At 40.7% G+C, this 12,741-nt stretch overlaps 1 protein-coding gene across 1 annotated transcript in view; it reads left to right on the forward strand.

The window, feature by feature from the left end:
* Window positions 1-4,414: 4,414 nt before the first annotated feature.
* Hprt1 (hypoxanthine phosphoribosyltransferase 1) overlaps window positions 4,415-12,741 on the forward strand; it is a 34,997-nt gene continuing 26,670 nt past the window's right edge. Inside the window, exon 1 of the mRNA XM_055618083.1 lies at window positions 4,415-4,580. Coding sequence (XP_055474058.1) covers window positions 4,554-4,580 — 27 coding nt within the window. The 5' untranslated portion in view covers window positions 4,415-4,553. The remainder of the gene's footprint in view (window positions 4,581-12,741) is intronic.

Raw genomic sequence — 12,741 nt, forward strand, 5'->3', positions numbered from 1 at the left:
TCTATCTATCTATCTATCTATCTATCTATCTATCTATCTATCTATCTATCTATCTATCTTATCTCTCCAGATATTTATTTGGGGAGAGATGAGGTGGGGTAAAAGAATTGTTAAAATTTGACTTACATGACTGTGGAGGCCCTGGTGAATCCCAATTTGGTGGGGGTAGTCTCAATAGTTTGGAGACTCTGAGAAGAGCTGACATTCTAATCCAAAGGCAGTCGGATGGGAAAATACCTTCTCACTCAAGGAAGGTCATTCTTTGCTCTTTCATTGTCATCAACTGAGGAGTCCCACCCACACTGTGGAGGGTAATCTGCTCTGGTAAAAATCCACTGATGTAAATGTTAATCTCATGCAAAAGTGCTTCCACATAAACATGCAGAATAACATCTGACCAAATATCTAGGGACTAACACCTGGCCAAGTTGACATAAAATCCATCATCACTTTCTTCTATGTCAGTAATGATTCAGTGTAGCATCCAATTCATGCAAAGTAGTTGTAAAGATGTATTCTGATGAAAGTCACTTTAAAAATTCCATCCTTGTGGGTTAGAGTACTTGCTGAGCAAGCATGAGGACCATGTGATTTCCTGTTAGTCTGTAATGCTAAGGCTTCTGGAGGTAGGGAAAAGTGGAGGATGGTGACAGGACAGCATGCAAGTGGACAGCCCTGAATGGAGAGAGGAGAACTATGAGGCTGTCTGGCTGCCAGCCTAGTTTCATGGTCAGTAAAAGATCTTGTATTAGAGGAATAAAGTAGAGAGTGACAGAGCCTTCTGTAGCCTCCATGCTTACAGGGACACATTAGACATGAACACATATATCATACACACACAGACACACACATACAGACACACTCAGATACTAAACAAATTAAAACTTTTTTTTTGTTTTTTTGATAAAGAGTTTCTTTGTGTAGACTTGGCTGTTCCGGACTCACTTTGTAGAACAGGCTGGCCTCAAACTTGCAGAGATCTGCATGTTTCTGCCTCCCAGAGTGCTAGGATTATAGGCAAGTGCTACCACACCAAGCTAACTTTTTTTTTGAGACAGATTTCTTTGTGTAGTTTAGCTGTCTTCGACTTACTCAGAAGACCAGGCTGGCCTCAAACTCACAGATATCTACCTGCCTCTGCCTCCCCATGCGATGGGATTACAGGTGTGTGCCACTGTTCTCTCCTTAAAAGTCAATGTTAAGTGTGTCTTTTTAAAATAATATTTCTCATAAAAATATACATGTATATAAATTCTTTTTTTTCATTTTGAAATAGGGTCTTCTGTAGTCCAAGCTGCCCTCAAATGTGCTTTAGCCAAAACCGGTCTTGAACTTCTATATTTTTTTATTATTTATTTATTTATTTTTTTGAGACAGGTTTTCTCAGTGAGAGAACCAGGCCTGACACCCCCCAAAATCACCAGGAACTAAGCCATAAGTCACAAATTCCAGAAACAAGGTCGTAGAATTCCCTATCCAAGGAACAGCCTGGGGATAATAACAAGAATGGGAAAGTATCTTATCTCAGGGTGGAGCTTCTGTGCCAGACAATTCACTGACCTTGTAGTAGAGCATTTCTTGGCACAGAAAACACCTAACATTCCTGATGTCTATAGATAGCTCGCTCAATGTTTTATTAGTTAACCAGTCACCTTGCAACAAGCTTGCCTTTGCTGAATATCACCCAGTTGTATAACTGATAAGCTGGGAATTCTCGGTTCTTGTTCAAACCTCAGCAAAATCCCTGCCATGCAGCTAGCTGCTTGGGGTCTCTCTTCTCTGATCCACTGTGTTGGTGATGGTGGAGAAACCGAGTTTAAGACCAAATAACATTCTTTGCTCTTTCATTCGTGGTCCAGCTCCTGGTAGTCCAAGTGTAACAGGTTGTCCTGGTACTCTCTCTGTAGACCAGGCTGGCCTCAAACTCAGAGAAATCTGAATGCCTCCTTGAATGCTGGGATTAAAGGCGTGGGTCACCATACCCAGTTTGGCCTTGAATTCCTTCTCCTTCAGCTTCCCAAGTGCTGGGATTAACAAGCATGAACTATCACAGCCAACTCTCGAAATTTGAAGGCCTATAAACCCAAAGTAAAAAAAAAAAAAATGAGGTTCTTGAGAACTGGGGACATGGCTCAGCATGTAAAACATTCTCTCTTAACTGGTGAACCATCTCTCTAGCCTGTAAAACACTTTCTATATCAGCATGAGAAACAGTTCAGATCCCTAACACCTATATAAATGTTGGTCAATGGGTAGTAGCCACATTAGGGAGAGACAGAAAATACCTGGAGTAAGTTAGCTAGACTAGCCAAGTAGCTCTGTGACCCTGCTTCAGTATATAAGATGGAGAGTGATTGAGAAAGATGGCAACATCAATCTCTGACCCCCACATGCACACACGTGCACATATCTTTTCCAACACAGATACAAACATAAACATACACATGAAAACAATAAGAAAAAAGCCAAGGCTCATGCTTGACATAGTGACTTATTTGTATAATCCTAACACTTCAGGGTGCAAAAAATCAGGCAATCACCCTAAATTCAAATCTGTCTACATAATGAGTTATAAAACAGCATGGGCTAAGAGGGAGGTCTTTAAAAAGAAAGAAATCAAAGAAAAAAATGAATAATAAATTAAGAAACTTGTGGGGCAGAAACACATTTGGAAATGTTTGCTGTGCACAGAGAATTCATAATTAAGTCCAGACAAAGGTAGGAATGAGATGCTATTTTTCTCTTTTTGAGGTGCTTAGCACCGGTCCCAAGCCTGGCTCATGTTCAGCAAATGCTACCTACAACTGTGCTGTGCCATATCCAAGGCAGAGAAAATCTGATTTCATATTAAATTGGAAAACAAAATTTTGAATGAATAAACTTAAAATTTCAATTTTAAATGTAATGTCTGATTTCAGTGAAGCAGTTCATATATGAACCATTTGTTCACTTTCCAAAAAAAAAAAAAAAAAAAAAAAGCATTAACTTCTTTCAGCTTGCACTCTGTGAATTGCTTTCCACTATACACTGAGGCAAGATGTTTGCAAATTACAGGCCACCTGGGACTACATAGTGAACTCTGACTCAAAACAAACAAAACAAAGCTGGGCATGGTGGTGCACTCCTGTAATCTCAGCACTCTGGGAGGCAGAGGCAGAGGCACACCCAGTTTGGTGTGGTGACCCATGCCTTTAATCCAAGCATTCAAGGAGGCAGAGGCAGTTGGATTTCTAGATTCAGAATTCCTATATTCTGATCATGTACTGTTAATGTGTTTATTTTACTATTTATTTGTTCATGCATTCTTTTTGTGGTATAAAAGATTGAACCTAGAGCTTCCCACATACAATACTGCTGCATTATGTTCCTGGATTTTTTATTTTTTTCAAGCATTAGTGAGTTAGTTGTGTTTGAGTCAGGGTCTCACTTTGTAACACAGGCTTGCCTTGAATTCACAATTACAGCTCTCCTACCTCTGCCTCTTTGTTAGAGTATGTGTCATGACACCTGGCTAAAATTCAACATGGAAGAAATGACAACATCTTACTTGGCAACACATGAATTTCTTTCATTTGTGTGTGTGTGTGTGTGTGTGTCTCACCATCATGTGCAGGTGCTTGAGGAGTTCAGAGGTTGATGGCAAGATGTCTTTCTCAATCCCTATTACACCTACGGGGTAGGTAGAATATGCATGCATTCTTCCTTTCTTGGTAGCTGGGCATATAAGCTTTGTCACCATACCCGGCTTAAAATGTTCATTTTATGTAAATTAAAAGAGCAGTTTGAGGTCTAATTTTCTTTTTTTCTTCAAGACAGGGTGTCTCTGTGTAGCCTAGGCTGTCTTGGACTTGCTTTGTAGACCAAGCTGGCCTCGAACTCACAGAGATCCACCTGCTTCTGCCTCCTTGAGTGCTGGGGTTACAGGTGTGCGCCACCATGCCCTGCTTGGGGTGCAATTTTCATTAGGTTACCAGGCATTCTTTTCTCTTGATTTGTACCCAGATATGGCTGTTAGAGGGCTGCACATCTCAATTCTTACAGCTAAATAAGGATTTTTGTATAACTGGGCCTAAATCAAGAAAATGGAAACCAGCCACCATGTAGGCGTAGGGAAGGGAAAGGTAATGAATGGAAGCTGCAAGAGCTGATGACCAGTTCAGAGTCATGAGAAGGGAAAAAAAATTGTGGAAGGAGGTAAGTTTGGTTATTTGGGGTTCCTCCGGGATGCTACAAGGGGGCTGGAGGCTGCAGTATGGCCAGTACAAGATTCTTCTAGAAGAAAATTCCCAAGGCCACCTGGCCTGAGGAGACACCAGTAATGGCCAGTGGAGGCGCACAGGAGAACCGCCAGAGACGCCGCTGGGGACTGTGTCTGGGCGGGCCGAGGGCGGGCCGAGGGGCGGGGTCTGGCCGGCGTTGTCTCTGAGCGGTTGCCGAGGTGGCGACGCGGAACGTAGGGGCTTTATCTTACGGCTTTCCTGGAGGTGTTGCGCCTCCTCTGCCGCCTTCCTCTTCAGACCGCCTTTTTCCCCCGCCAGTTCACGGGCTCCGTCATGGCGACCCGCAGTCCCAGCATCGTGGTGAGCCAGTGGACTTCTCAGCAGAGGCAGGCCCACGCGGCGGGCGGCCCAAGGACGCGGGCCGTGGGCGCGGGGGAGGCGGGAAAGCCCGGGGGCCGGGGGCGGTCACAGGTTCCTGGAGTCTGGTGGTCCCCACGCGGGCGGCGGGCTGGAAGGAATGACGGGCTTCGGGGGTGAGCCGTCCATCCAGGGAGCCCCCGAGAGAGAGTGGGAGAGAGAGAGGGCTGGCTCCGTGTGGCCCAAGAAGGTGGAAATGGCGTTGGGCTTGATGTGTGTGGCCGGCGGGCGCGCCGCGCGGACAGGCGGAGGGCAGCTTCGGGAATGATCCGGTGCGGGGAGGGAGGGGGAGCTTTCTTGAGAGAGGCCCAGCTCTGGAAGTTTTGGGGCTTGGCGACTTCCGAGCACCTCTGAAAAGGATCTTCAGCACCCAAGACGACAGCATGGGAGGGCATGTTCAGGCCTGGGCTTTGCCTCTAATTCTGCAGATGCCATCATTCATATTTGTGGGAATGCGCAGTTGCTCCATTTAATCTGAGCTGCAGCCCGGGTAGGGGGAAATCACGCCTATTTTCCACCTGAAGAGTGGAAAGGCGGCTCATTTCCCCCATGACCCAGAATAATGGGCTTTAGATTCAGATACGCTTGGCTCAGTAACCTATGCCCTTGGATGCTAAGGGTAATTTTTTGAAAAACAGGGATTTGGTTTTTATGCTAAAAACCATTTTTTTCCACTTCCCCAGTTGGCTCTATTATCTCTCATCTTTCCTCTTCCCCAGTTGGCTCAATTTTTTGTAACCTGTCAAGCTGCTGTCCCCCCCCTTCCCCTCCTACAACCTTGCTAATCATGCTTATTAAAATTGCCCAAAGCTCCTGCCTCCCATTACTTTATTCTGATTATTGCCCCTGCTACTACTCATGTTATATTGTGCTTTATATAATGTCAGTGTCGTACATTTAGCAGTTGCCTGGTTACTTGTTGATTGTCCCACTTACACAAACTTTATTTTGATGTTTTCAGGCAGGGTATTACTGTGTAGCTCTGGGTGGTCTGGAATAGATGATGCAGACCACCAGGCTGCCAGGCTGGCCTTGAACTTGTGACAGTCCTCTTGACTCTTGCCACCAAGTGCTGCTCCACCATTTCCTGCTACTTTTTTTTTTAATCCATTCTTGGAGTTGAACCCAAGACCTTGTTCCTGCTAGGTAAGCTTTCTACCACTGGGCCAAAAGCCTCAGCCCTGTAAACAAGCCTTATAAGGGCAGGACGCAACCACTGTAGCTTTAACATATATCCCAATGTATGGTTTGTGAGAAGTTTTCACTAAGTTTGTTGGGTGAATTAATGGCCATTTGATCCCTGAAAAAAAAAAATGCTGTCTCGTATTGTATGAGGCATTGTGGCTTAAGGCGGAAACACTGTGGTTTTTTGTTTTGTTTTTTGAGACAGGGTTCCATGTAGCCCAGGCTGCCCTGGACTCTTTGTAGATGAGGTTGGCCTCACAGAAATGCATCTGCCTCCCAAGTGCTGGCTTGAAACCACGCCCTGCTTGACACTGTTCTTAATGACCTGGAATCCTGCTTGTTTAGAATATGTTCGGTGTGGCCTTCAATATCTTCACCTAGGCTCAAGCTTTCATTTTAGACAATTTCTTGCTGTGTAGTCCTTTATACCCTGTGTACACCAGGCCTTAAACTTACAGCCATCTTCTTGTTTCTACCTCTGTGGGGGATTATACCATCTGGTTTTAAATTCTCTTACATCTGAGCTACTGGCTGCTGGTGGTAAGACCATAAGATAATTTATGCAAATATAATCCTAATTAGTCTTCAAAGTAACCCTGTAACAATGGTATGTTCACATTAACAAATACACATAAGTTATTAAGAGGGGAGAGCTCTTAATGGTACTAAGCCCTGGTTTAGATGACCAGCACCGGAAGCAAGAATAAGTTTTAGAAAGTGGAGCTCTGTCTCAAACCTAGGTCTGTCTCTGGAGTCTATGCAAGTAAATACTGTGGTAACATACAGTAGGTACTGAGCACATGGTAATGGCTGTTATTTTTATTTTGTTACTGAGGGAGTTAATACAGATGCTTTTAAGCTTTGAGATATGGTACTTGGTCAGTGTAGAGTTAATTAGTTCTTACTGCTAGAAGTGGCTTGGCTATTCTTAGTTTTGTTTGAACATCAAGAAATTCACTGTATTTTTAGTTAGTAAATTCCCGTTCCTTTTTTTTTTTTTAAAGTTTCCTTCCCCTAAATTGTTTGCCTGTTAGAAATAATAAACACTTAAATAGTGCTTACTATGTTCTAGTTGTTATTCTTTTTTTTTTTCTTTAATTTTTTGAGACCTGGCTGTCCTGGAACTTACTGTTAGACCAGGCTGTCCTCCAAACTCCTAGAGGTCCACCTGCTTTTGCCTTCAGTGGCTTGTGCCACCACCGCCCAACTCTAGTTGCTATTCTAAGCCCTTTAACTGACTTGATATTTTTATTTCTAATGTTTTCTTTATATGGCTGTTTTGCCTGTATGCATGTATGTGCACCAGATGCTTGCCTTGTTCCTGTGCAGTCCAGAAGAGGTCATTGGATCCTCTGGAACTGGTGATAAATGATGATTGTGAGCTACTATAAGGGCACTGGGAATTGAACATGGGTCCTCTGAAAGAGCAGTAATATTCAACTGCTGAGCCATCCTCCAACCCCTACCCGAGTTGATCTTTAAAGAAAGTACACAGAGGAGTTAAGTAACTTGCCTAAATCATCTGGCTCCAGATTCTACCCTTAAGAGTAAACATAAGTTAAGGAGCTTCGGTAGGTTAAACACTTGCTCTGTCTTAGGCATTGACAAATATTTTTGCAGAGTTTATCTGATGTCATTACCCTAAAGTTACATAATATGTACCCCATTGTGTAGATGAGTACTAACAGGAATACTAACATGACACAAGGTAGATGAAGAAACTGCTCTAGATCACTTTCATGAAGTTGGCCTCTAAATGTGCCTGATTTAAAACGTGCTGCTAGTAACTATTAAAATCTAGAAAAAGCTTCTGGCTTTTTGCAGACTAATGTGAAACAGATACATTTCATAGGGCATATCCTTGAATTTCAGAATGGCTCAAATAAAATGTAATTTATTAACCAAACTTGAAGCTTGTGAAATGATTTTATTTGTAATGTTTCTTTTAGACAAAGACTTAGTAGATTAGAACAGCCTGAAATTTACTATGTAGCGCCTGGCTGGCCTTAAACTAACATTATTCTCCTGCCTTAGTCTTCCACGTGCTAGGATTACAATCATGAAGTACCACACTTGACTTAAATTATTATTATTTTTTTTTGGAGATACAGACTTTCTTTGTAGTTCTAGGCTGATCTCCCAACTCACTTTATTCTCGAGTGTGGGAAATAGATAAGTTCTCCCATGCCTGAAGTGCTATGAGAGAGTGAGGGTGTGTGTGCTGGTGATCCAACATGTACATGTATATGTTTTACATGTACTAAGCATATATTTTACCACCGAGCTATTTACTTTATTTGTCTGCTAGTCTTTTTCAGTTTTTAAGATCTATTTTTATGGGCTGGAGAGATGGCTCAGAGGTTAAGAGCTCTGGCTGCTCTTCACAGGTCCTGAGTTCAATTCCAGCAACCACAAGGTGGCGCACAACCATTTATAATGAGAGCTGGTGCCCTCTCTTGGTGTGTAGGCATACATGCAGACAGAACATTGTATATACGATAAATAAATCTTTTTTAAAAAGATTTATTTTTACCTCATGTGTATGAGTGTTTTGCCTGCATGTATGTATGTATGTATGTGTACCATTAGCATGCTTGGGAGGTCAGAAGAGGGCAATTCCCTGGAACTGGAGTTACAGACGGAGTGCTGGGAACCAAATGTAGATCCTCTTGCAAGAGCAACAAGTACTCCTAACCATGTTTTTTTTTTTTTTTCCAGAATTGGTTAAAATATTCCAATTTTTGTCTATCAGTATGTTATTATTACTAATGATGTTTAAAAGAACATACATGTATAAATAAGATCAATGGACTATTTTGATCACCAAAAAATGAGAGCAGTTCCTCTTAGGTTTCTTTATGTAAACTTTGTACTGTTACCTATGTTATATATCCATCTTAATTATTTAGTATCTGGATTATTGTAGCAGGTGTGAAAAGCAGAGTTTTATTGTTGTTTTGGGTGGGCTTCTTTTTATGAGGGATTAGTCTACTTTAGTTTTTCTTTATATAGGCCAGTCTGGTCTCCAACTTGGAACCCTTCTTAATTTCTTTTTAAAATTTAATTTAATTTTATATGCATTGATGTGAGGGTGCCAAACCACCTGGAACTGGAGTTACAGTTGTGAGCTGCTGTGTGGGTGCTGGGAGTTAAACCTGGGTCCTTTGGAAGAGCAGATAGTGCTCTTAACCACGGAGCCATCTCTCCAGCCCTCATTCTTAGTCTCTTTTTTTTTTTTTTAATTTTTTTTTCTTAGTCTCTTAAGTGTTGGGATTATAAGCATATACTACCATGCATGGCTCTGTGGTTTTACTTTTTCATTTTGTACTTTTTTAGAAGAAAGCTGAAAAAAACACAACTAATTAATTTTATTACAATGACTATTATGAATTGAATTATTATTTTTTTCTTTTTGTTCATAGTTCAGAGATCTTTACATTTTTTAAAATTCTATCCATTTTCTTTTTTAATTTTCACTTTTTATTTTATTTTAGTTTTTTGTTTTGAGATAGGGTCTCTTTCTCTATATAGTCCACGTTCTTGGAACTCTGGCCTTTAATTTGAAGAGCTCTCCCTCCTGAGTGCTGAGATTAAAGGTGTGTCATGAGTCACCATACTTGACAAATTTACACTTTCAAAACGTTGAAATAGAATTATTAATTTCCCTTTCTTCAGCCCTTTCCATTTGCCCTTTCTAGAGTCCCTTTCCATTGTTCCTACTCTCAAGTTGATAGCCACTTTTTCTTTGTTACCGTTACATATATACATACGTATGTATGTATGTAGAGTAAATATATATTCTTGTTTGTGTGTAAATGGTTGCAAGGTTGATATCTCTGCAGTGGATAGCCAGTAAGGAGGCTCTTCCCTGAGAGCAGCTAATTTTTCTTTTGGCAATCATTAGTTGCTTGTAGTTCTTTGTCTAGGGGTGGGAGCAGAGACATTTCTCAAACTTGGAATCCTCCTGCCTTTATCTTCTAAAGGCTGGGATTATAGGCATGAACCACCATGCCCAGCTTGGTGTATTTAGTTATTCATTTATTTATTCATTCATTCATCCATCCATCCATCCACTTATTTATTGATTCATCCATTTACTTATTTCTTTAGGTGGCTTTATATAGCATTGGCTGTTGAGGAACTCTCTATGCAGACCAAGCTGGTCTCAGACTCAGAGGAAGATTCACTTCCCTCTGCCAAGTGCTGGGATTAAAGGCATACACCACCACACCCAGTCTTGTATTTTTTTTTTTAAGTTTTTTGAGACAAGGTTTCTCTGTGTAGCCTGGCTATCCTGGATTCCCTTTGTCGACTAGGCTGGCCTTGAACTCAGAGATCCACCTACCCCTGCCTTCCAAGCACTGCATTAAAGGTGTGCGCCACTATCGATGGGCATTACTTGTTTTTTTGAGACAAGGTTTTTCTGTGTAGCCTTGGATATCCTGGACTTTCCAGACCAGGGTGATCTCAAAGTCACAGAGATCCATCTGCCTCTTCTTCCCTGAGTACTGGGAATATAGGCGTGCATCGCTATGCCTGGCTCTCTTGTATTTTTTTTAAGATTTTTAAATTCATGTGTTGTGCTTGTGCTTTAGCTACTATGTGTGTTTTTGCTACTGTGTGTATGGAGCTCAGAGGACAACTTGCCATAGTTGATTTTTACCTCCATTGTGTGAATCCTGAGGATTCAAACTCGGATCAAGTTTGGCAGCAATTGCTTTTACCCACCATGCCATCTCAGCAACCCGAGATGGGATCTGTCTGTGTTGCCCAGGCTAGCCCTGCCTTAACTTTTCAAATAGTTAGGACTATAGGCATATCACCCCATACCCAGTGGAAAATTTTTTATTCTTCCATAATTAATTAGGTAGTCAATGGTCAATGTCATTTTTCTCTCTTATAATAAGGGGGTACTAAAAATGTCTTTGTTCAGTCTTTCTGTAATGTGTTACATGGATTCACTAACAGTGATAGAGTATACAATAGCATTAATTACTACCAATGATAGTAATATTGAGCCTCACTTGTTATTTTCCTGTTGAGGACTGCCAAAATAATTAGCATTTAAATAATATGCTGCTGATAGGGTTTTAAGCACTTCAAATTGCTTTGAAACTACCTTCAGTTTTTGTTGTTATAATATAGTGTGAACATACCTATTTTACTATGCATATTACTAAAAGGAAAGATGATGGTGTTCTTTTCACTTATGTCCTTCTAGATATTACCATGTCTGGGGTGGTTATAATTTATTCCTGGGCTGAATAGTTCACTAACTTATTTTTTTTTTTTATAGCTTTAATCCTTGGAAGGGAAGCAAGCACTATATCTAACTTATTTGTAGGTCTGATTAAAAAGGAAAAAAAAAAAAACTAGAAGATGAGCATAGTGCTAGTTTAAGTTTTCACATTTAGGGCTATCAATAAATTATAATTTTGGTTTAATCATATCCAGAGGTAATATAAATTATTTCAAAAGGATAGCCTATCATCTGCTTAAATGTTTGGAGAATTTTAATACATTTGAATTAAGTTAGTGTCTCACTATGTAGCCAAGGCTGGCTTCAAACTTGAGACTCTTCTGTCTCAATCTTCTGAATGTTGAGATTATAGGTATGTGCCACCATGCCCAGCACAAATCCCTATTATAAAATATGCACATTTGTTTTTTAATAAATATTTACCTTATGTGTATGAGTGCTCTATATACCTGCATGCCAGAAGAGGACACGAGATCACATTATAGATGGTTGTGAGCCACCATGTGGTTGCTGGGAATTAAACTCAGGACCTCTGGAAGAGCAGACAGTACTCTTAACCACTGAGCCATCTCTCCAGCCGCCAAATGTGCACATTTGTAATAATGGCAGTCACATGAAAATTTTTATAGTCTACACATAAAATTTCTTGTTACACAAATACATCATCAAAAATTATATCAAAAAAGAAATGAACCTAAGATAATACAACCTTTGGAACATTGGTTCATCATCTACAACCAGGATTGTTTAAGTCTCTTTGTATTAAAAAAAAATCATTATTCATGAGTCCAAACAAGACTAGATTAATGGAACTGAGTCTTAAAATGAACTATGTGTGTTAAGCATGGTGGTAAAAGCCTGTAATGACAGCATTTGGGAGGCTGAAACAGGATAGCTTCAGTCATCCTCAGCTACATAGTGAGCACAAAGCCAGTGTGAGCTCATGAGACTATCTCAAAAAAGAAAACTTGTGAATTGACTATCTCAAAAAAGAAAACTTGTGAATTAAGAATAAGCCAGGTGTAGTGGAACATACTTGTAATCCCAGAACTTGAAAGGCAGGAACAGAAACATTGCCAAGAGTTTCAAGCTAGACGAGGATACATAGTGATGGGGCAGGAACATGGGGGTGAGAATAACAGATAAATAAAAAAAAATGCATTTAGTTTTATAACTGGTAAATAACATGTCCAAACTTCTAGAATGGACAGAACTTGCTGGGTGTGGCCTCTGTATATGTGCACCTGAGTTTACACCTGCATACCCACATGAATACCCACAGGTATCTCAAGTGACAATAGGTAAGACTCTTTGTTTTTGCCTTTTAGGGAAGAATTGTATCAGTATGGTTTCAATAAACTAGATATAATAGCTCATCCCTGTAAACCCTATCATTTGGGAAACTGAGGCAGGAAGATTGTCCCAGACTTGAGGATAGCTTGTACTCTGTCATAAGATTCAGATTAGGGTAGGCTACATAGTCAAGACTGCCTGATATCATCATTAACAAAAGTTTTACTCTTTTTTTTTTTTTTTGAGACAGGATTTTTCTGTGTCCTGGCTATCCTTGAACTCAAAGAGCTCCACCTACTTTTGCCTCCCTAGGGCTGAGATTACAGGTGTGCACCACCAAGCCTGGCTAAAACTTTTACTCTTAAA

Source organism: Psammomys obesus, unplaced genomic scaffold (assembly GCF_907164565.1).
Source record: "Psammomys obesus unplaced genomic scaffold, mPsaObe1.curated_primary_1811, whole genome shotgun sequence".
Classification (NCBI taxonomy): domain Eukaryota; kingdom Metazoa; phylum Chordata; class Mammalia; order Rodentia; family Muridae; genus Psammomys; species Psammomys obesus.